The 25,712-nt window shown below is 38.5% G+C and overlaps 1 protein-coding gene and 1 non-coding gene across 2 annotated transcripts in view; both read right to left on the minus strand.

The window, feature by feature from the left end:
* NLN (neurolysin) overlaps nucleotides 1-25,712 on the minus strand; it is a 93,071-nt gene that overhangs the window by 51,709 nt on the left and 15,650 nt on the right. Inside the window, exon 2 of the mRNA XM_032849525.1 lies at nucleotides 1,217-1,476. Coding sequence (XP_032705416.1) covers nucleotides 1,217-1,476 — 260 coding nt within the window. The remainder of the gene's footprint in view (nucleotides 1-1,216; nucleotides 1,477-25,712) is intronic.
* On the minus strand, nucleotides 10,269-10,375 carry LOC116864014. Its single transcript, XR_004381904.1, has one exon. It is a non-coding gene; the product is annotated as a U6 spliceosomal RNA (small nuclear RNA).

Here is a 25,712-nt window from a genome sequence, read left to right on the forward strand (position 1 = left end):
AGGCTGGCATACCATTTTGGCCATACTTGACAGAAGAACTGAGGCTCTGAATGAAGGACAAGCCACATACAGGAAGGGAGAGACACATGAAGCTGCCTTCTGGGAAAACTGCCAAACGGGGACCAATTCCATCCCTCTGACTTTGACTACTGAGACCAACCAGGTCTTTTTTATTCAGGAGTTTTAACTCAAAGACTTTTAGCCAGATTTAGAGGCCATTAATCAGAGTGAAGCAGGTGGTGGTTAAGAGGCAAGAAAATGAAACAGAAGAGGTAAGAGAGTCCCTATTATGGTGGGACACAGGGTAGGGAACTCTTGGTGTTGAGGAGCTGACGGGGGTAGAGAGATGACTACAGCACTAGGGCTGTGCAGGATTTTGGACAACCTTCCAAATTCCAGAATACATACAAATTTTTATGATATCCGATTCTACAGATAACCTATGTTCCTACAAATCCTGGATACACGGCCAAGGTTGCTTAGCCATGATTATACTCCAGTGTACACCTAACCCTTAGAGACAACGGACATGAATCTTCCTTTTAACTCAAAGGGCCCAATACTTACATTACAAAGATAATATATTTTAAGTGTAGGAAATAGAGAAAATAGAGAAAAGCAGAAAAGAATAAATTTTTAAAAATCAACTGAAAACCCAATACTCAAGAAATCAGCAATTATTAAAGTTTGTATTCTGGTTTTCTTCTCTGTGTGATTTTTAAAAAAATGTTAATAAATACTGTTCCTCAACATGATTTTAATGGCTACACAGTGCTGCAGAGGCTGAATGTATTATTACTTGGCCTTTCTATTGGTTGGCACCCAGGGCTTGTTTCCAAGCTTTTGCTATGACAGAGTGCCTGTTTAAATATAAATGTATACACAATTTTTCCTGTATCTGATTATTTCCTTAGATTAAATGCCTGGATGCAGAATTGCAGGGCGAGGATATGAACTTCTTAAGAGTTTCGATGCATTATGTTAAAATACTCTCTAGAAAGCAGCTGTAGTGAGAAGGTACATTTTGGAGTACCAATGCCAACATAATAAAAAATTTTAATCTTATTTAATTGAATTCTAGGCAATTAATTAATGATTATGGAAAAATCAATGTCTTGTAAAATTGGAAAATGGACTGACTGCCCAAAGAGAATGCATAAAATGGTTTATGATGCCTTCAAAATGAAATATCAAGGTGTTTCTGCATCCTACTCACCTATATACTTCACTTCTACATCTGCCAGTGCTTGCAAACAATTCTCATAAGTTACTTCCTCAACGTCAAGCATGCCAATAGCATTGTACACCTGTTTGGTCTGCACAATGAGCTCCTCGGTTCTTGTTTTAATTTGCTCTGGTGAAAGATCCCATCTTAAAACATTTCTGCCAGCCACAGTATAGGAAGACATTTCCTGAAGGGGAGACATCACTTCTCTTCCTAAAGTCATTCTGAGTAAATTCCTGGAACCACCAACTCTAAAAAGAATCAGAAAAAGAATAAAAATTTAGCATTTGTTGGTCCAAAGTCAATATACAAATGTTTATTATCTAATCAAAAAAAAAAGAACTTTCTTTCTTTCTTTCTTTCTTTCTTTTTAAAAGATTTTCTTCATTTATTTGACACAGAGAGAGAGATCACAAGCAGGCAGAGAGAGAGGAGGAAGCAGGCTTCCCACTGAGCAGAGAGCCCGATGCCGGGCTCGATCCCAGGACCCTGAGATCACGACCTGAGCCGAAGGCAGAGGCTTTAACCCACTGAGGCACCCAGGCACCCCATATTAAATTAATTAAAATCTAAATAAATAAATAAATACTCTGACAGAGAGAGAGAGAGAGCAAGAGAGGGAACACAAGCAGGGGGAGTGGGAGAGGGAGAAGCAGGCTCCCCGCCGAGCAGGGAGCCTGATGCAGGGCTTGATCCCAGGACCTTGGGATCATGACCTGAGCCAAAGGCAGACGCTTAATGACTGAGCCACGCAGGCACCCCTAAAATGAACTTTTTATTAAAGTTCAGCTAATCTCTTTCAGGTGAACACAGAAGCATAAAACTAAATGCCTTTGCATTTTTTCCCCCTCCCTGAATGCAGATTTAATGGAATTAGCACTTACCAAACACTGAATTGGTTATGTAATTAACTCATGTTGAGAAATAAAGTTAGGTGTCAATTCAATAATATTGTCCTTTATAAATTAAACCAGTAATTGTTTTTATTTAAATGTTTTTCCTGTGCTGGGTGCCTGGCTGGCTAAGTTGGTAGAACATGTGACTCTTGATCTTGGGGTTCTAAGTGCAGGCCCAATGTTGGGTGTAGAGATTACTTACAAAAATAAAATCTTTAAAAAAATAAAAATTAAAAAGAACTAATGTTTTAAATGTTTTTCTGTGCTAACATCTACCTACAATGTAACAGACTCAAAAAATACTTTAGGATTCAGAAAGGAAACATTTTCAAAATGCTCTTTTTATAATGAACACCAATGTAAAAATTTTCTTTTTACAAAGATTTCATGTACATCAACTATGGCAATTTTAATTTAAGACTTGGGAAGTAACTCTGGTTGCTATGATGTTATTCTAAAAGGTAAAAAGAGATGAAGTGTGTGATACCAATCCTTCACCTCCTTAAAACTCTCAAACCAATAATTAATGCCATGTGTGTGTATATATATAATACATACCATGTGATATAATTTTAGAGCTTGTGAATAAAATTGTAATTAATAGCTAACATTTGTTTGTGTTTAGGCACTGTACTAAAGACTTTCCATTTATTCACTCAGTCCTCACAACAAAACTATAAGGCAGATCCTGTGGTTATTCTCATTTTACTAAAGAGGAAACTAGAACACAAAAAAATTAAGTAACTTGTCCAAGCACAGTTGGTTATATGGTGGGAGCTAGGATCAAAAACCAGACAGTAGAGATCCAGAACCTACACTCTTAACTACTTTGCTAAACTTATTCTTATTATATTACGAGACCCCAAAACAACCTTATGTGGTAGGGAGCACATTATTCCCTTTTAATAGATGATGCAGTTGAGGCTCGGACAGGCTAAGTGACTTATTTAAGGTCGTTCTTTAAGAGATACTTATGACCATATACTGTCTGGTCATTGTGGCAGGCATCAAAGAGAAGCAGGCAAGAGAAGCAGTGGAGTAGGACTCCACTACTATAAAACAGTGAAGAGATGAAGTGATAAACTATTATACTATCCTGAGATGAGCACTATGACAGGGATAAGCAGAGGGAACTGTGAAATACCACAGAAGGAACTTTTTCTAGGAAGATTTTCCAGAGGGCACAAGGAGCAAGCCAAGATCTGGATGATATCCAGAAATTATCCAAATGCCAAAAGCTGTAAGGAGAGAGGTCTGATAAGGTCAGTATGGACTAGAGAATGAAAAGTCTTGGGAATCACTAAAAATTTCAGCTTTATTCTGAGGGCAGTGAGAGAGCCAACGAAGGGTTTTAATCAGTTAAGAGATGAAGATACACATTCTAGAGAAATCACCCAAATTATACTGAGTTGAAAGGTTTGGAAAAGAGAGATCATCCTAGAGGAAAGCTATTACAGTAAATAGGGCATAATGTTATGGTATCCGGAACTTGGAAAAAGGGGGAACTGGAGTGACTTAGTAGATATTTAGGAAGTTGAATCAATATGACGTGGTCCTTGGTTTAGAGGTGGGGAGTGAGAGAGTCAAGGATGTTGTCCAGGATTCTGTCTTGTAACTGGATGGATGGATGGTGGTGGTGGTACCATCACTAAAAGAGGAAATTTAGAAGAAAGTGGCTTTTTGTGGGGAAAAAGAGAAATCTAATTTTGGACATGCCAAGTCTGAAGTGGCTACAGCACATGTAAGTGGAATTCATTAATATTTCGTGGTAATTGGAGTCACAGGGCTCGTTGAACCGGCCCAAGGGAGTCTGCAGAATAAGAACAGAACAACTGAGCCTTAACTCTAGTTTAAGCATTGAGGCAGAAGGAAAACCAAGCCAGAGTGGATTTAGGAAGTCGTGAAAAGTAAGCATAGAAAAAGGGAGGGCGTGCATTAGGGCCAAATGTACAAATCTCAGGAGAGTTGAAAGAGTCTGTTAAATTTAGCAGCAGGAATGTCCCTGATGGCTCTGGGAAGAGCAGTGTCAGTGGGATGCTAGTGGTGGAAGTTAGAATCCTATGACTGAGAGGGAGGAAGAACGTTAAGAACTGGAGAGTATATCTAAGCAATTCTCTAGAGCTGAATGTATTTGAGAGAACAGAGACGAAAGTCTCAGTAAAATAAAACAGGTAAAGTAGGAATACTTAGGTTATAGTAAAGAAGTATGGGTTTGAATTTAAGAATTCAAAGGTGAAGCAATCCGACAAGATCCAGGACATTTTCCCAGAAGTGAACGGTTGATATAAATGAGGTGAAAAGGTGCAAATGACCGGCAATCTAGTATGGACAAATTGTTTATGTGAGGGGTGCCTGGGTGGATCAGTCGGTTAAGCATCTGCTTTCGGCTCAGGTCATCTCCGGGTCCTGGGACTGAGCCCCACATCAAGCTCCCTGCTCAGTGAAGAGCCTGCTTCTCCCTCTCTCTCTCTCCCGCTCCCTCTGCTTGCGGTCTGTCAAATAAATAAATAAAATCTTTTTTTTTTTTTTTAAGTCATCTATGTGGACACTGGAGTTAGCAGCTTGATAGCTGAGTTGGGAGTAGAAAGGAAGACTGAGCCAAAAACTAAAGTCTTCAAAGACTGGAGAAGACAAACCAGGTAGTTGGTGGAGGATACCACGAACAGGGCATAGAATGAGAAAAGCAGACTGTGAGCCTCGAAGGGGTTTTATTTAATGGTGAAAAAGTGCTGGTCTTGGAGCATAACTGGGGGCAAGGCAGCAGCTGGGGAACAAAGAAGATGTGGTCTTTCCTCCTCACTTTGTGGTATATGGGGTGTGGAAGAAAGAGGGAGATGGAGAAAATATTTTCCCCAGGGTGAATGGATTCCAGTAAAGGTTAATAGAAGAAAAGACAATCCAGAGAGTATAAAAAAAGTGGAGGAGTTTATCATGGGACAAGGGTTCCAGAAATTGCAAGAGAGAAGTCTAAGAGTAGAACAGATACCTAGATAGGTGTGGGTTGTCCAGCCATTTACTGCTTCCCTCTAACTAAGTAGATATACATTTGTTTCGTGGCACCCATGCATCAATAAGCCCCCCTGCCCCAGTCCATGATCTGTGGAGGTGGTTGTCTCTACCCTCAGAACTCCTATTCCCAATGTATATAATTGGGCAAGCTTATGTCCTTGATAGCAGCTGACATCCACCTTATGACAAAGAGTAGAACCTGACTTATGATGAAACAAACACTGTGAACAGAAGACTAAGGGAAGGAAAGCAAATGTTTACTGATATCCCAGAACCCCTACCATGAATTAATTCTGAAACCTGACCTACAGCTACTTTCCAGTTACGTTTACGCCAGTTTGAAGGCAGTTTTATGTTATTTACTTCATAGAGGATCCTAACTGATAAAAGAATGAGCACACACACACACAAGTATGAAGGTCACAACAAGAAATGATGGATGACTGGGGGGTCTTAAATGCTTGGTGATGGCTAATAGTAGGGATGCAAAGTTCAATGTGTGGAGTTGGCTAAAAGTGTCCAAAATAATTACTTCCATAATCCCCCTATGGCAAGACAGAACTGAAGCCTCAAGGAGGAGTCAGCCATGACCACAAATGACTGGCTTTCCAAGTTCTAGTATAAGTGAAGAGGCTAGCCCTGGGATTGCTGATGTAATGACCAGCAAGTGATGACTGAAACATAGCACTTCTGTACCTTAACCCCCTGTTCTTTTCTCAGCTCTTTCAAGTAAAAACTAATTATTACTAATTTTCATTATTGTTACATACCTTTAAGGGAAAATGACTTCAAACATTTACTGATAAGATGAACCTCTACTAGTTTTCCTTTATTTCCTAATATTTGTCTAAAGGTTGAGTGTCTGATCACAGCATACATGATTTTAACTCAGTGAAATTAGCAAAGATATGAGCACCTCTACCCTGGCTGAAAAGATAGACCCATAATCACCCTTGTACAGTTTCTTTTGGAATTAATGAAAACCTACCCCTTCCGTGAAGTGATAATATTCCCCAAATACAGAAGGGAGAAAAAGAAAGCAACAGAAGTTAGAGACCATAATTTTATGGGTCAGAAGAACACAATATATATTTTTTTACCTTATACTTTTCTCACCTTCTGGGATTCTGTTTTAATTTCATTTAGGATTCATAATTCTTGTTACCAAAGAAAAGGAGACAAAAGGATTCCCTCCTACTTCTAACTAAAACATTGTGATTTATTGAGAATTTTTCTATCTGCATTGTCTCTGCTTTTCCTCTTCCACCATCATTTTGTTGAATATCCCTATTCCCCTTTGTTAGGATTTCAAGCTCATTCAACCCTTCAGATGCTGGTACCTTTGTCTTTTCTTCCCCTTCAGTGGCTCTGCAGCCCTGGAGAGCTGCACCTGTGTGGGGAAACCCAAGTGCACCTGCAATCACTCTATCAAATATGATTGTACCCTTGAGAATCTGGTGAGGATTTTTCTGGTAACTTTTTGCAACTGCGAAGTACCAAAGTTGAAAGCAGGCAACATAGCATGATGCTGTCTTCTCTACAGGAGTTATTACATGCAATTATTTGAAAATGAGACTCTAGATTAAAACTGAGATTTCTACTATGTAATTAAACATTAGTTTGTTTGCTTTTCTTTCTATAAACTTCCAGGCTCTATCCGTCCTGTACCACCCATACCTTCTTCATTGTCTCTTCTCTCTTTAAAGCACTTTTTGACACAGAACTCTAAAACTTCTACGAAATAATACAGAATACTATAATGAAATTGACAGGAAGGGGCATTTGTTACTGCTCCTGGGTCCTGTGTCCCACAAACAAATAAGGTTTGGGAAAAAAACAAACAAACCAAAAAACCAAGTGGCATAGATTTTGAAAGAGATCACCAGGTTGCAGAATTTCATCTAGAAATATGAGCAAGCTACAATTATTCTTAGTTAATTACTGTCTTAAAACTTTTGTAAAGCATTTTATGGAATGTACTTTCAGAAATGCTGTGACTTACTGAATTCATATTCTTTTGAAGCATAGTTTAAAGGCCTCCATTTCCTGCCATCAGAGCTTCTTTGACCATTCCTATTCATCCAAATCTGAGATTCTATCACCTTTTACTTATGCCATTCATTTTAGGCATTTAAATTACTATCACCCACCTGTTCAATTGGCTTGACTCATACTCTGAATTAGACTAGGGCTTTCCCAAGCACAATAACCATGTCTTTTGTCAAAATCCCCAACCCTAACACAAGGCACACTGCTGAGCACACAATAGGTGCTCACTGTGTACTTGAAAGGAGATGGGACTAATGTGGCTAACTCACTGCAGCAACACTATCTTCCTTCAACATCACAAATAAATATCCACGCAGGGAGATGTGTTTTCTTAGAGTCAGGACTAGAGCAAAGATCATTCCTGCAAAGCGTCCTAACTTCTATTCTCCCAAATTTATATTTTATCCATGTCCTCATCCCTTCTCTAAAGTGGTGGCACAGCATTTCCTAAAACTTGCCCCAATTCTTTAAAATACCTGGCAAACAGTCCTAGTACTGACCTCAAAACTAATGTTTATTCCTAAGCAGCTACTGAGGACTGCAATGCTCCTAGAATTCTATTTTCAATCTTAACTCAAACTTCACCTTCTCCAGGAAGCCTTTTTTGACTACCTTCAGCTGTTTTAGGAATTATTCCTCTGTTAACCGATATTACATGTCCAGTGACCAAAGCACTTATCAGACTGAAGAGTAATCACTTATTGACTTGGTTGTGTGTCCAAAAGACCTTGAACAGAGATTGGGTTTCCATGATACATGGAGACCCTGACCCTAACACAGTTTGAAGTACATGTATATTTTAATGGTGATAGGCTTACCCCAAAAATTCCACTTAAGGTTATTTAATACTTTTCTTCTATTAGCTACATGTCCAATATATAAGTCGTTCCATTTCAGAGTATTTAGCCTCTGTAGAGCATTAGATAAAGCTCTGATCTGCAATCAGAGAAGATGGTACAGACTGGAAAAAACAGCACCTACTGGATTCCAGCATCCTGAATGTTGCTAATAATTTTTCTTTTGAATCGACTCTTGCACAGGAACAGATTCAGGATTAGTACTCAGCCATTACTGAGCCCTCCAGTTTGGGTACTTAGAGCTCTCTTAACAAAGGTAAGCATCTGGTATTCGAGTTACTAGTGGTCTAGGCAACAGCTTTTTCATTTAAGGACATTTAATTTTTTTAAAGACTTTATTTTGAGACAGCAAGAGGGAGAAAGGAGATGAGAGAGAGAGGGATGGGGAGAGAGAGAGAGAATGAGTGGGGTAAGGGGCAGAGAAGAAGGCTCCTCACTGAGCAGGGACCCAGAATTCTCAGACCATGACCAGAGCTGAAGGCAGATGCTTAAAGACTGAGCCACCCAGGTACCCCCATTTAAAAGCCTTTTAATTTGACTTAGGATAGAAATGTTCCACGAACAGAATATTATAGAATTACATGCCTTGGAATAAGTCATCTTTTACCTTTACTAAGGTATAGTATTGGAATATTTTACTAAAGTATAGCCTTGAAATAAAACAAACAGAGATTCAGATTCTTGGCCAAAATTATTACTTTTGATGTTCCTTACCACAACTGATGTCCAGAAAGATCCTTCTAGGTTGATTACTGAGTTTACAGGGAATGCAATTAAGTATAATAATCTCTTGAACCTTTACCCATTTGTGTGATTTTTCTCTTAGTTTTAAAGAAAGATGGTCTTCCAACTTATGGTCTTCAATTTTTGCATCCTGCAAATTTCCCGCTTACTGCCTCTACTTCCTTGTCTTATCACTAATTCGTCTACATTATTTCACTAAAAGTTCCCTGGCAAAGCTTACTTTTACTCTTTCTTAGTCATTCTCCCACTTTTTTGACCATTTCTTCTCAGTCTCCTTTGCTGGCTTCTCTTCCCGTACCCACTAAAAAAAAGTTGGTGTATCACATGACTCCATCCAGATACTTAGCTAGAGCTCAGACCCGAAGACATCTCAAATGCAACATGTTTGAAATCTGATCTTTCTCATGAATTCCCACTCCCAGTTTACTAATCATCTAGGTTCCTAAGCTAGAAACTTGCCACACATATGACTGTTAAGCATCATCATAACCCCCGCTCTTTATTAAGAGCCTGCTATTGTGCTGGCATTATATCAAAAGTTTACACGACTTTCCTTATTTAATCCTCCCAAGAAGCCACATAGATAAAACACAGTTATTGCCCTGCAGGAGCTTACAGACTTGTGAGGAAGAGACAAAGAGAATACAAGGCAGCAAATTTTATATGAATAGAGTGATGGGGAATTTAGAGGACAGAGCAAGCAAATCTGCCACGGGGTAGTTCTGTATTTCTCACTCTCCACATACAGAAAGACAAACAGACACACAGACTCTTCTTTCTTTTATAGCCTTTGCGTAAAATTTTTATTTTAGGGATGCCTGGTTGGCTCAGTCATTAAGCATCTGCCTTCGACTCAGGTAATGATCCCAGGGTCCTGGGATGGACCCCCGTATCAGGCTCCCTCCTCCCCAGGAAGTCTGCTTCTCTCTCTCCCACTCCCCTGCTGTGTTCCCTCTCTCAGTATCAAATAAATAAATAAAATCTTTTTTAAAAATAAAATTTTTAATTTTACTTTCAATATTTTATTATTATTCTTATTAGCTGTTGCTAAATAGCTAGCAGAATTGATCAAGAGTTATCATACTTCCATTTTATTTCCATTAGCATTTGTGGAAGATCTTCCAAGTGTATTCCAGGAAATGTTACTAAAATTAGCTACTTCTAATTTCTAAATTCCTTAAGTTCAGGGTCTATATGTCAACTGGATACTTACTCTATGCAATCTGTATTAAAAAGCTAAAATATAAATGATATAGCTAAAGATTGCTTTGGTCTTTTCTTTTTAATTAACATATAATGTATTATTTGTTTCAGGAGTACAGATCTGTGATTCATCAGAATTCACAGCACTCACCATAGCACACACCCTCTTTGATGTCCACCGCCCAGCCACCCCATCCTTCCCATTCCCCTCCCCTCCAGCAACCCTCAGTTTGTTTCCTGAGATCAAGAATCTCTTATGGTTTGTTTCCCTCTCTGGTTTCGTCTAAAAATGTGGAATGCTTCATGAATTTGTGTGCCATCCTTGTGCAGGGGCCATGCTAATCTTCTCTGTATCATTCCAACTTTAGAATACGTGCTGCTGAAGTGAGCAGTGCTTTGGCCTTTTTTTAATCTGTAAGGAAAAAAGCACAAATTTATAAGTTAAGTCTTTATAAAGTGCCTGATACTCAGTAGATGTTTGTTGAATGCACTGAAATCGGTATGAAGATTGAATACCAGCCATAGATTTGCTGGTGAAAGAAACACTAGGAAGACACACTGATCTATTTATCCTAGGTCAGGGGAAGAATGAAGACATTCTCCTTCTAATTCTACTAGAATCGAAGCTCTTTACAAACACACTCCATGTCTTAGTCACCTTTGTGTTTCTTAGCAAATGTGGAGTAATATCTTAGTGCAAAGTATACACGTTGTTAACTGCTGAGTCAATGAGCTAGAAAAGTAATGAAAAATCGAAATTTGTCCTAGAATGACTATTAAGTTCAGCCCAAGACACGAAATAAATAAGGTAATAAAGCAAAGAAGAAAAGTAATCAAGTAAGGGATATATCATAAAGATACTTTGAGTCATGGACAGATTATCTACAGAATATGCCAGTAGACTCAGAAAGCGAAGTCCACAATAAGACTGCTCTTGCTTCCACCTGCTGGTATGGGAAAGTAATTTCTTAGATTATACAGAAAATGTTTAGCAGCTGTAGGAAGCCTTTAAAAAAACAATGAACTTTCAAAGTGCTCCTGCAAAAGTAACACAATACACTTCCCATAAAGAGCCCATTCACAAAAATGTATACCATGACCTCAGCCACAAACACTTTGAGTACAGAGCAGAACCACCCTAAACAGAGAGACATTCCAGTGGCCTTTATTTTGAGTAGCCTATGTCTGATAAAGCCAAAAGCTGTATCTATTTTTTTCATTGTACAGTCCCTTTTTTGTACTCACAGAAGTAGCACTTAAGATAGATAACTAATAGTCACAGAAATTCATACATGTGAAAATACACAAATACATAGAAATGAGTGGAAATAAAACTGGTGAAATGTAAATAAGGTTGGTGGACTGCATCAATTCCTTACTGCAACTGGGGAAAACCATATGAAGTGAATATGGGACCATTCTGTGTTATTTCTCATAACTGCGTGGAAATCTCTCTCAAAATGTAAAGTTTATTTTAAGATTGTATTTCTTTATTTGCAAGAGAAACCCAGAGATAGTAACAGAGATAGCAAGAGAGAGCACAATCAAGGAAGAGAAAGACAAGCAGCCTCCCCACTGAGCAGGGAGCCTGATGCGAGGCTTGATCCCAGGACCCTGGAATCATGACCTTAGCGGAAGGCAGATGCTTAATCTACTGGACCAGCCAGGTACCCCTCAAAATTTAAAGTTTTAAAAAAAGGTGGCTGAGAGTTGTACATACCACCTGTGGCTCCTTTAAGGGGAGGGAGAGTCAAAGTATGACTGGTTCTCCCAAAGTATAAAATCCATGACTTCGTACTGACATACATGAATGAAAAAGAAAGAAAGAAGGAAGGAAGGAAGGAGGGAAGGAACCAAGGAAGGAAAAAAAAACCAAGATCCTATACAGGTAAATTCCAAATATTTAATGTAGGTACTCCAACGCTCAAGAAGGTGAAGATTAACTTCTCTCCTGCCTTCAGTATGGGCTGCACTTAATTGACTTGCTCCCAAAGAGGAAGGGCGTGGAGAAGTGGGGAAAAGTAACTTTATAGTAGAAAAACTTGGCAAACACTACCTCAGCCAACTGACCAAGACTAACATCATCAGTGATGCCACATAGACATCATGTACCCCTAAACATGACATGATAAAAAGGGCAAAACACCTCTACTATCTTCTTCTCCCAAACCTATAACCTTAGTATAACTGTGAGATAAACACAAATTGAGTGATATTCCATAGAATCCCTATTGGTACTACTCAGAACTGTCAATGCCATGAAAAACAAAGACTGAATGATTCTCACAGCCCAGAGGAGCCTAAGGGAACATGCTGATTAAATATAATGTGATCCCCTGAAACAGACATTAGGGAAAAGGACATTAGGGAAAAATAAGCGAGATCTGAATAAAGTACAGAATTTAATTAATAGTAATATACATATACTGGTTCCATAGTTGTACTAAAGAACCAGTGCTGGTTCCATAGTAATGTAAGATGTTCACATTTGGGGACACTGGGTAAGGAAGGGATTTATGGGAGCTCTCTGTACTATCTTGGCAACTTCCCTATAAACCTGGAACAGTTTAAAAGACAGAAGTTCATTTTTAAATATCAACAAAAATCTGATGACTAAAATGACCGGTACAGCTATAGAGGTCCAGTCTTGGTCTGACATAATGAAAACAGGCTATTTTGGAGCCAGTGCCACATACAACTTCAGTTGTGTACAACTTCCTATTATCAGTAAGGCTTTTAAAAAGTAGAACGAATTATATTACACAAAGTCTCCCCTAGGAATGAATGATGATCCAGTTTGGTGAACTCTTTCTTAAAATATCAGTAATCTGGGGTGCTTGGGTACTTGGTCATGAGACCGAGCCTGGAGTTGGGCTCCACGCTGGGCTTGGAGCTTGCTTAAGATTCTCTTTCTCTTCCTCTGCCCCTTCCTATCCCCTTGTGCTATCCACTGCCCCTCGTGCTGTCTCTCTCTAAACTAAATAATCTTTTTAAAAAAAAGTTAGTTATCCACTTAGGAAAAAAAAGGAAATTTTCTTTAATTTTAGAATGTCATGGAAATAAGTTCTTTTTCCCAAATTTCACTGTAAATACATGAGAAGGGACTCTTCAAAGTCATCTTTTCTAAGAGATAGGAATAAAAATGAAAAATGTTAGAAAGAAATTGCTTAAGGTCATAGGAAGAACTATGTGACACTAGATATACCTGTATTATTTCTACTCTTGGCAAAGAGAACTTACAGAGAAGCCTGATTACAAAGTTATAAGGAAGGAAACAAAAATCTCAGGTTCTGAAAAATAAGCAGACATTAGTCTAATTGTTTTTCTCCTAATGTTGTATATAGGACAAGTAGTTTAATATTTACAGGTTTTAAAGAAATAACTATAAATGAGCATGGAAAGATTGTTCTTAAATCCTTCACCTGGCTTAAGTAAAGCCACCTGAGAATCAGAGCATCTGAAATCAATTGCTGCTTCACAAGTGGAATTCAGACTCCCTTAATAATTCATTAATGAATGGCCTACCCACACTCATGGAAAACCACAATTCAAAAAAGACATTCCACTTTTATTTTTCTCTAGGAGGATGAATAATTTGCTTCTGGCACATTTAATTGGTGTTTGGGGTATACTTTTCAGAATTGAAATCCTTACTAAATGACTCAGGAGAGAGACTTCTCTCCTTGGTACATTAGTTAATACTTAGGCTCTTTTTTTTTTGGGTCATCTCACATGGATATTTTGTTGAATGAATGATCATGGCTAAACCCTCATGCTAGGCTAGGCTAACAACTAGTCTGCTTTTCTTTCTAAAGACTGGTTCAGCCACAAATAGGTGTTTATTGTTATTATATGTGATGACGATACATAGCTTATGTATCTATTATTATCTATCAATTATTGTAGATTATATATCTTTGAAAAAGAGTTTATCTTTTAGATCTATATGCTGAAATACTTATGATTAAAGCAATATCATGCTGGAATATGTTTCAAAATAATTGGAGGAGGAAGTATATGAAAACAGATTGGCCATGAGCTGACAATTTTGAATCTTGGTGAGGGAGCTGCATCTACTTTGATTTATGATTGCAAATTTACATCATAATAAAAAAAGAAGGACTTTTCACGTGCCTAGCTCTAGCTATTACTCTAAATTCAAGACATGGTCTGAGAAACAGATGAATGTAACATTAATATGAACTCAATATATGAACTCATGCTGACAAGCATATTAAAAGGGATACTAAGGGCACCTGGCTGGCTCAGTTGGTAGAGCATGCAATTCCTGATCTCAGGATTTTAAGTTCAAGCCCCAGGTTGGGTGTAGAGATTGCTTAAAAATAAAATCTTAAAAATAAATAAATAAAAAGGGATACTAAATCAAGCAAACCTCAAAGGAAAACAAGAGCACAAGAATAAATGTATTTAACCAGTGAATGAAGATTCACATATTCACAGTTGGAAGGGGCCTTAGAAACCAGCCAGTCCAAATCCTTTAATTCAGAATGAAGGCCAGTGAAGTCTTGGGTAGCTGACTATGGGCTTATGCTTCGGCATTTCATTTCCTTGCAGATATAGTGAAGGTTCCCTTGTAAATGGACTGTTAGAAAAGCTTTAAGGGATATGGCTTTCTAGTGTACCTAGAACAGGTGGCCAACAACTTTGGCTGGCATGCTACTTCATCTAGTTAGGAAGCTGGCATGCTACTTCATCTAGTTAGGAGGAAGCCTCTAGCTGCTTCTTGGCTGCTGTCAATCACCACAACCAGCACTGTCAATAATAATAACAATGTCAAATAATTATATAGCAGGCACTATTCTAAGTGCTTTTCATATACTAACTCATTTAATCCTTCCAAAAACACCGTAACACAGATTACCTCCATTTTTAGAGATGATGAAACTAAGGCTATTTAACAGAGAGGTTAGATAACTTACTTAAGGTCATAATGCTAGAAATGGCCAGTAACCCAGGAAATCTTCCTCCAGAGGCCATGCTGTCCAATACTGTCATCTGTTACCAAGCACTCAGTCACGTCTGCCATTCTCTTGAGGTTGCCCACAGCTCCGTAGTGCCTTTAGTCTGTCCTGTCCTTGTTGAGACAGGCACAGACATAATCAGAAAGCATGGCCTATGTGGCTCTGGGTTGACACAGGCAATGTCCCAGTTCTGCTGTTGGTGTGGTTTAGCACCCCCTAGAAGCCAAATGTCTGTACTTCCGTGAGAAATAAAAGTCAAGAGACTATGTGAGAAAGGAAAGTAATGATGACGTCTTGTATTTCCATCAGACATGATCATCCTTTCGCAAATTTTACAATGATAAAAATGATTACAAATTCTATGATGGCCTACATACCAAAAGGCTACTCTTTAAAGCAGAGGAGAGTTTCCTCACCACTAAAAGAAAAAAGGTAGGTTTAAAAAAATTTTCCTAACAAACATGAAAGATGAGTAATTACCAATCTTAGCTCCTTTAGATTTTGAAATCACACTGAAAGCAAAGGAAAGCACCTACTTAAGTATAATACTAGGTTATTTTACTTACTTGTGAAGTGCTTATTATGTCTATGTACTATGGTAAGTGCTTTCTCTGCATTACCTCACTTAATCCTTACTCTATAGATCAAGAAACAAACGTAGACAAACATTCAATTACTAACCCCACAGTCACATAGCTAAGAAAGTGGCAAATGCGAGATGTGAAGCAGGCAATCTTATTCCAGAATGTGAAAGCTCAACCACTTGCTAAGCTATGTCTTTCAACCTAAAAATGCTATATATTTTTTGTATAAGCCATGCCACTGATTACCAATAAATAATAGAATTTCAGAACTGGAAGTCATCCAGAATGAGACTGCTTTCTAGTGAAGCCCCATGAAGATTTGGTGAAGTGAAGATGGAAGGAGAAGGGGCATCCATGACCATATTTCTGTTTTGCAAAGACATGAGTGAGAACTAGAGGATTCAGGAGGAGGAGCAGATTAGACTGTTTCTTTTTCTTTTATAGGGGGAGGGTGGGAGGACTAGAGAAAAAAGGAGCTTTACATGCATTTGATTTTAGAAATAGGCAGTTTGTGGGACGCCTGGGTGGCTCAGTTGGTTGAGCCGCTGCCTTCAGCTCAGGTCATGATCCCGGTGTCCTGGGATCAAGTCCCACATCGGGCTCCTTGCTCAGCGGGAGCCTGCTTCTCCGTCTGCCTCTGCCTGCCACTCTTGTCTGCCTGTGCTCACTCTGACAAATAAATAAATAAAATCTTAAAAAAAAAAAGGGAAAGGAAATAGGCAGTTTGTAACACCAGTGAGCTATCCAAGTAGAGATATGTAATAGTCACGTGGAGCACAGAAGGAAGTGAACACAGAGCTACTTGGTAAAGATAAAAGATGAATAAGGCTTCGAGGAACTTACTGGCTATTATGGCAGAGAAACACATTAGAATTTAGCAAACACTGGGGCACCTGGCTGACTCAATTGGTGGAGGGTGTAACTTCTGATTTGGAGTCATGAGTTTAAGCCCCACATTGGATGTAGAGATTACTTAAGAACAAAATCTTAAAAAAAAAAAAAAAAAGAATTTAGCAAATACTTGTTGATCACTTATTTGTACCAGACAACACAGTACTGTAAATGCAATTACAGTGTTAAATCAAGATGTTACAGATGGATTGAGGACCCATACTCAACCCAGACTAGAGAGTCAGAGAAAGCTTCCTGGAGAAGGGATATGAATAGGAATTACCTAGGAAAGGATGGAACAGGATATGTGAAGCCTAAAAGCAGGCATGAAAGTGGAGTGGAAAGACTAACAGAGGCCCATTTTAAATCACTGAATAGTGTATTCTAAGAATCATAGCCAAATCAGAAGTTAGAAAAGGAATTGAGAGAAATGAAGCTGGAGAGGTTGAACAGACAAGGCTGTTTTTGTTTTGTTTTGTTTTTAATGTCATGCCAGACTAGAGACTGAAGTCCATTTTGTAGTCAATGGGATGCCCTCAGTGAGAGGGTTAGATCTATCATTCAGCCAGGCAGGTGTTTTTTGTTTTTTGTTTTTTTTTTTTCTTCCACAGATAGCTGGGGGCCGAGGCGGGGCTAGGGCCATGAGGAGTGGGAAGTGGCCAATTTTAGGAGGTAAAGGAGACCAGTTGGCAGTCTTTACTATTCCAGACGAACAATGAGAATTAAAAGTGGGAATAGGAGTGGGAGAGAAAACAATGAATTCAAGAAATATTCAAAAGGTAAAACTGGCAGGACTTTGTGAAAGATGCTATAGTTTGTACTTTGGATGAGAGGGTGGATAGTATTACCAATGAAACACAGTGAACTTACCATTGCAAATAGAAACTGCGACAGCAAGACCAGGCTGGGGAAATAGCACTAGGTAATTTTCAGACAGTCTGCCTTGTGAGAGTCTGGAAGATAGGGCAGGGTGTGGAAGTGTGGTAATTCGACAACTAGATAAATGAACCTGATCACTAGGACAGGGCTCTTGGTGAGAGACGCAGAGATGTCTTCGGATGTTCTAATTTCAGAATGGACTGGGACATCCCAGAGAACACACAGATAAGAACAGTGGGGTTAGTGTGGAAAAGTAGGGAAGGGAATAAACTGCAAACCAGCTGGACTGGAGAAGGTTTCAAACAGGATGGCGTGTATAGAAGAGACTTCACCATCTATGTAGGCTCAAGGAAAGAAGACAGAAACTAAGCACTTTACAGTAGACACTGAGGAGAAACTTGAAAAAAACTAGCATTTAAGGGGCAGGGGCGAGGAAAAAGAAGCTTGAAAAAATCCGAAGAACGCTCATAGTAGAAAAAATTAGGAATGTGCATCTCTGGGAGTCAAGAATGTGTGGCCAACATTGTAAATATTACATAAAGACTAAGGCAAGTCAGGACTGGAAGGTAAGCACTGGATTTGGCAACTGACACCCAAGACTTAATGTGTCATCTGTTAGGTGACTTTTTTCTCTCTTATTCTTTGGCAGCTATATGAATCGAATTCATGTTGAATTTGGAAACAACAAAAGGTTCTTAGTATTTTCCTATATGCTGCTTTTATGTTATCCTACTCTGTGATTTGTTTAAATACAAGACTTCATGTTTAATATCATTAAGAATCTCCTTATTAGAATGGTGTTCTAGTGAGATGCAATCCTCTGGAACTTTGATTTTTCACCTTTACTTAGAATCACCCACTTTAACAGTGGGTCATCTGTATCCTCCGCCAGTCGTGGAGAAAGCATTTGTGACTTTCAACAACCACATATAGTTGGTTCTCTTTTTTTTAAAATAACGATTTTATTTATTTATTTTATAAGATCAGAGGCAGGCAGAGAGGCAGGCAGAGAGAGAGAGAAGCAGACTCCCTGCTGAGCACAGAGATGGATATGGGGCTCGATCCCAGGACCCTGAGATCATGACCTGAGCCCAAGGCAGAGGCTTAACCCGCTGAGCCACCCAGGTGCCCCATATAGTTGGTTTCTATTATCCAAATCCTTACTTAGGTCTACCTTTTTCTACCTTGAATGGAAGGGAAGAAATTATAAATCACTATGTAGCCAGGTCATATCAAGTTTGTGCGAAGTGTTCTCATGTACATTAATTACTGTAATCCTTACAAAAATTACATCAGGTAGTTACTATTATCTCTAACATAGGGTTGAAGAAACCGAGGTTTTGTGAGATTATGCAGGCATGTGAAACCACATATACTTTCAAAGCCATGGAGATTGCACATTCCCTTCCTTTTTCTTTTCTTTTCCTTTCTCCCACCCTCCCTCCTTCCCTTCCTTCCTGGTGTAATCTCCATATACTGAGATTTGTTTTTTTCCAGTTTTGTTGAGACTAATTCATACATAATATTATATAAATTTAAGGTGTAGCACATTGTCTTTCTTGCAGTCCTTTCATTGTTTTTAGCATGTTTGTCTTGGACATTTAACTTCATGTGGCTATTTCTAAATTCTGATAAATAGTCTGAGGATAAGAAAACACCCTGTCCAAATCCTACCACCTTCAAGGATCAGTCATGACCTTGTCCCTCCCTTTTATCTTGGAACTAATCTTCCCCCCTCCAACTCCCATATCAATTTCTCTATTACTCTTCCTGGTACCACCTTCTACCTTGTATTCTAATTATTTCTGTACACACCTTATCATGTACACAGTTTCACATATATGCATGTGTCTTATCACCACTACTAGACTGTTTTGCCTTAGCCTTTTAAGAAAGATCCAAAGAGGGGCGCCTGGGTGGCTCAGTTGTTAAGTGTCTGCCTTCAGCTCAGGTCATGATTCCAGGGTCCTGGGATCAAGCCCCCATCAGGATCTCTGCTAAGCAGGAAGCCTGCTTCTCCCTCTCCCACACTCCCCCTACTTGTATTCCCTCCTTGCTGTGACTCTGTCACATAAATAAATAAAATCTTAAAAAAAAAAAAAAAGGTCAAAATAAGGGCTGTCTGGGTGGCTCAGTGGGTTAAGTGTCTGACCCTTGATTTCTGCTCAGGTCATGGTCTCAGGGTTCTGAGATCAAGCCCCGTATCCAGTTCGGCACTCAGCATGGAGCCTGCTCAAGATTCTCCCTGAGCTCCTCCCCACCTCTGTCTCGCTTTTCCTCTCTTAAAAAAAGAAAGGGTCAGAATCATATATAGCCTTTAAATGTCTACTTCTGCACTCACTGTATAAATATTCTTGAGATTATGATTCACTGGATTTATTTAATTTCTTTTATATAAGGCATCCACATAATAAATTGATCTCACAAACACTACCAGGAAAAACTGTTTCTGATACCTAACAATATAATCTCCCTTTGCCCTTACTGTCAGAAAACTTACAGTTAACTGGACCCAGTTAAATTAACTAGGCTAACCCTAATGTTCCTTTTGATTTTTTTTTTTGTTTTGTTTTCCTTTTATTAACCTGAATGTGTATTATTTAGGTAAGCAATCACAAATTAATTCTGGTAGAGACCACAAAAAAAATTTCAACAAGCAAATAACACCAACTTAGGTGTCTGGCTTTACAAGTCTGTTTTCGTGGCATTTAGTAGTCCATGACATATAATAACTGTACTCAGTTAATCTTTGTGGCATGAGTGAATAGAGATTGGACATTATATATAGGTTTCAATCAGCCACATTCTAGTACCCATCATTCCTGTGATTTTGTAATTTTTCAATGTCATTAGGAACACTTCTGATGAGATGTTATGCACCTTTACAAACAAGTAACCTTCGGTCCTTTTAGCCCATGCCAGGAAAGTTTTTCATGGTTTTTTACTTCTTCTCAGGTACCTCTGCGCAGTTACTGAAGTATATTACTTGTAGCAAGGGTGTAAATCTAACAGCAGGTACAAGATGTGTTCTATCTTCTTTGGGTTCTCCTGGTACTTCTTCCACTAGGCAGATCAGACTGCATGTCATTAGCTTCTTGGTCTGACCAGTAAGTATTATGCTGCACATGTCCACACCAAGATTACGTTCTGCTCAGTGCCACATTTCACCAGACTGAAGTAACTCCCAAGTCATACGAGTCCTGAGGCTTCTGACCCCTCGGAAGACCCCAGGCTCAGTCATGAGAAGTCTGCCCTCTGTTCTTTCTCGGCTTGGTTGCTCTGACCCAGTACTTCACAGGTTGGCACCTCCTTCCATTTCTTCAATATCCAAGTTGACATATTTAGAATGAATCTTGCTCCCAGAATATTCATTACATTAGACTATTGCTCTTCAGATGCATCAAGTGGGTCTGTAGGGCACCTAGTTACTGTATGAAAGCCCGCAGCGGTAACAAGGGAATATGACCAACATCACGTTTTCATCATGTTATATGGCTTCTCTTCTGCCTTATACTCACCTAGTATATACTAAAAATTCCTCTGTATTTGTTGGCTAAGTGAGCTTCCTATTGTGTATTACTCTACTCTGTAATTTTTTTTTAATTACTCAACTAGGCCTAAATTAATACTTATACATAGTACTTTCCCCTAGCAACTGTATTTTTGGATTAAAAAAATGTGCAATGAGCTATTTATTTCATATAGGATTTGAAATAGTTACTTTCTACTGCATTTTACCTGTCATTGTCAATATCAAAATGCCAAATCCAGGTGCCTATACTTCTCAGGTGTTACCACGGAATGCTGAATTTTCAGTTATTATCACTGATAACAACTTTTTTCCCATCTATCCATCCATTCATTCATATTATATATAGATATTAAGCACTTACCATGTGAATAACACCGGACTAAGTGCCGGAAATACAGAAATAAACAGTAACAAAATAGGCTCCTGATCTCGGAAAACGGGTCAACCAGTGAGAAAGGCAAACACTACTACTAATGTGTGCGCCATGGAAGTACTTACAGCATTCAAAGGGACCAAATTTAGCAAGAGTCAGGTAAGTTTATCCTGAGGAAGTGCAAAGTAAGCTGATATTAACAGCACCTCTTAAAATCTAAGTATTTTTTTAAAAATATTTTATTTTACAGAGACAGAGAGATCGTGCCCATGTGAGCAGGGGAAGTGGGACAGGGAGAGAATCTTCAAGCAGACCCCCCACTGAGTGTGGAGCCTGCCCTGGGGCTCAATCCCACATGAGATCATGACCTGAGCTCAAACCAAGAGTTGGACCTTTAACCAACTGAGCCATCCAGGTGCCCCACAATCTAACTACTTTAGAGATTTGTTTCATTACTCTCTGACTCCTTCAACAGAGTGAGGGCATGAACCCATGTGAGCAGGGATAGTTTCTTCTTGCTTTTTTATTAAGTTTTAAATTTTAATTCCAGTATAATTAACATACAGTGTTATGCATTAGTTTCAGGTGTATAATATAGTGATTCAACATTTTAATATATTACTCAGGGCTCATCAGGATAAATCCACTGTTAATCCCCTTCACCTATTTCACCCGTTTGTTCCCCCACCTCCCCTCTGGTAACCATCAGTTTGTTATTTCAAGTTAAGGGTCCATTTTTTAGACTGGCTCTTTTTTTCCCCCATGGTTCCTTTGTTTCTTAAATTCCACATATGAGTGAAATCATATGGTATTTGTCTTTCTCTGACTGACTCATTTCACTTAGCATTATACTCTCTAGCTCCAAGGGATAGGTTCTTTCTCATCCACAGCTGTATTCTCAGTTTAGCTCAGTATATAGCTCAGATATAATATAAATATATTTTTCAAATATTTTATTTGTTTATTTAGAGGGAGAGATAATATAAACATGGAGAGGGGCAGAGGAAGAAGGAGAGAGAGAATTCTGAGCAGACTCTGCCTTCAGAGGGGAGTTCTATGCGGGGCTCAATTCTAAACCTTGAGATCATGACCTGAGCTGAAACTAAGAGTCGAACACCAACTGAGCTACCAAGGTGCCCCTATAAGAGTGTTTAATGAGTTAAGTCAAGTAAAATATATCTGTATGTATATAAATACTGCTCAAATCCAATATGAAATAAAAAATAACCCAATAGGAAAACAGACAAAAGACATAGGCATAAAATACAAATGGCAAATAAACATGAAAATACACTCAAACTCATCAGTAAACATGGCAATGTGTACAAAATCCAAGAGACACCATTTTATAACCACTTGATTGGCAAAAGAATGACAATGCCCAGAGTTGCTGAGGATGGAGGATCAGTGGTTACTCATGAACACTATACAGAGAGAGGAAATAACTTACTATTACCACTCTGGAAAAAAATTGGTATCATTTGATAAAGCAGAGAATGTATAAAACCTAGCAATTTTCCTCTTAGGCCTATACCCTTGCACATATGTATCAGGAGAAAATATAAGAATATTCATAACAATATTGTTTATAATAGCAAATAACTGGGAACAACCTAAACACTCATCCACAAGAAAACAGATAATAAATTTTGTAATGGTCACCCAGTGAAAGGACTTACAGCAACAAAAATGAACCACAGCTATGTAAAACTAGTTTCATCATGTGAAACCAAACCATAGTTGTTAAGGAAAACATATACTTTTGTTAATGACATTATAAACAAAACAAACAGGACAACAGACATAAATACAGAACAGTGGTTATCTCCGGAATAAGGAGAAGAGATACAGTCAGAGAGGGGCACATTAAAGACTTCAAAGGTACTAGAAATACCCTTTTAGATATACAGACACTCTTTTTTCATTTTTTAAAAATTATAGATATCTAACTTTCATGTATAGTATTTTATAATAACTTTTAAGACAAATGACAAATATTAGCCAGGTTGGGAAAGGTAGGGAAAGAGAAGAATGTTTCAAATAAGGGATTACCATGTGTTAATTTAAGATGAAGAGATAGACAGGAACTCACTGGCTGAAACATTGAGTTTACTGAAAGAGAGGAAAAGCTGGGACAACTAAATAGTGGTCAGACAGTACAAGGACTTATAAACCAATCACAGTGTTTTGATTTTATCCTAAGGTTAATGGTGAACTGAAGATTTTTATTTTATTTTTCAAAGATTTATTTGAGAGAGATAGGGGAGGGGTAGAGGGAGAGAGAGAGACAGAATCTTAAGCAGGACTCCCCGCTGAGCATAGAAGCTGATGCAGGGCTTGATCTCACCACCCTGAGGTCACGACCTGAGCAGAAACCAAGAGTCTGACACTTAATGACTGAACCACCCAGGACCCCTTGAACTAAAGAATTTTAAACTGGAGTGTGACAGGACACATTTGGATTGCATTAAGGTCTCTGTTCTTATAAAGAAAGTATATTAGTAGGAAGTAAAAACTGAGGCTGTGATTCATGATGAGGATTTGGATTATAGTGGTGGTACTGCAAAGAGAGAAAAGAGAAAGCCTTTAAACCTGGTAATTGATGGGAAAAATAGGGACAGAGAAAAAGGCTGGGGACAGCATCTAGATTTTTGACGTCAGTAAATGGTAACATTCATTGAGACAGAGAACAATGGCAAAAGAACTGATTTATAAGATTTGTAAATCTGGTTTAGGATAAAGTGAGATTAAGATTAAATAATAACATAACAGGTGCTCAATAAATATTCCTAAAATGAAGAAGGGGACTGAATATAAAGCTTCTAAAAGGAACTGCATAACTGGCATGTGGAATCTTAATATCATTCATCTATTTCTCTTTCAAATAATTTGTCTTTATGTTGTAGCCTGGCATAGAAGAATTCCTCTGAGAACTGAAATCTGGGAGCTGTATATATGTATAAACTGTATATGTATAAACTGCAGTGTTAGAATGATAAGATCTAACAATGTGGCCCCTATTATATGAATGTTATGCATTGTAGAAAGCAGGCTATACCAGAAAGCTGTGATTATTTCAGTCATTGTAACTATTGTTAACATATGGGGCAGGAAAACCCAAAAGACTCCACCAAGAAACTGCTAGAACTGATAAACGAAATCAGCAAAGTCAAAGGATACAAAATCAACATAAAAAAATCTGTTAAAAAAAAAAAAGAAATCTGTTATATTTCTTTTTTTTTTAAATTTTATTTATTTATTTTACAAATAAAGATCACAAGTAGGCAGAGAGGCAGGCAGAGAGGGAGGAAGAAGCAGGCTCCCCGCTGAGCAGAGAGCCTGATGCAGGGCTCGATCCCAGGACCCTGGGATCATGACCTGAGCCAAAGGCAGAGGCTTAACCCACTGAGCCACCCAGGTGCACCTCCTCTTGGGTCTTGACCACAAATAAGATTAGATATCAAATTCCAGCTATGTGTGGCTGGGAAACAATAGGGTATCTTTTTGGATGCCAAGCAGGAGATATAGATAATCTCAGAGTAAGTGGAATGGGACAGGATCTTCCAAAGTACACTGTGGTAAATCAGAAACCCCTGTTTTGTAAGCTGGTGTTTTCCATACTTCCTGTAGTTTACACTGATTTCCTTTTTGTTTCACTTAATAATTGGGAATGTCACTTCATGATAGGTAAAGGCTTCAAATATGCAAAATGAAATATAAAAGTACAAGAAGAGGGGCACGTGGGTGGCTCAGTGGGTTAAGCCTCTGCCTTTGGCTCAGGTCACAATCTCAGGGTCCTGGGATTGAGCCCTGCATCAGGCTCTCTGTTCAGTGGGGAGCCTGCATCCCCACCCCACCGCCTGCCTCTCTGCCTACTTGTGATACCTCTCTTTCTGTCAAATAAATAAATAAAATCTTTTTTAAAAAGTACAAGATGAAAAGGCAGGTGATTTAAAAAATTATAGTCTTGGAGTAGGAACTCACTTTCTAGGCATGCAATCAAAGCCAAAAGTCATAAAGGAAAAGACTGATATACTTGATTACATAACAACTTTAAACTTTTATAGGGCAAAAATGCAGTAACAATCCATCCTAAAATTCAAAGGCAAAAAGACCTGCAATATTTATGAAGGGCTATTACAAATTAATAATCTGAGGGGTGCCTGGGTGACTCGATTGGTTAAGTGTCTGCCTTTAGCTCAGGTCATGATCCCAGGGTCCTTGCGATCTAGTCGCACCTCAGGCTCCCTGCTCTGCAGAGTTTGCTTTTCCCTTCCCTTCTCCCATCTGTTGTGCTCTCCCTTGCTCTGCTTATCTTAAATAAATACAATCTTTAAAAAAAAAAAATTAATGATCTGAATTTGAGAATTTGAAAACCTCCTAAATACAACTAGGTAGTTCAGTAACATGAAAATAATAGCTAATATTTATTGAGCTTTTATGTGCCTATGTGGTAGACTACTAAAATGACCTCTGTCTCACCCCTAC

The sequence above is a fragment of the Lontra canadensis genome, unplaced genomic scaffold (genome assembly GCF_010015895.1).
Source record: "Lontra canadensis isolate GAN:19392208 unplaced genomic scaffold, GSC_riverotter_1.0 scaffold4, whole genome shotgun sequence".
NCBI classification, from domain to species: Eukaryota; Metazoa; Chordata; class Mammalia; order Carnivora; family Mustelidae; genus Lontra; species Lontra canadensis.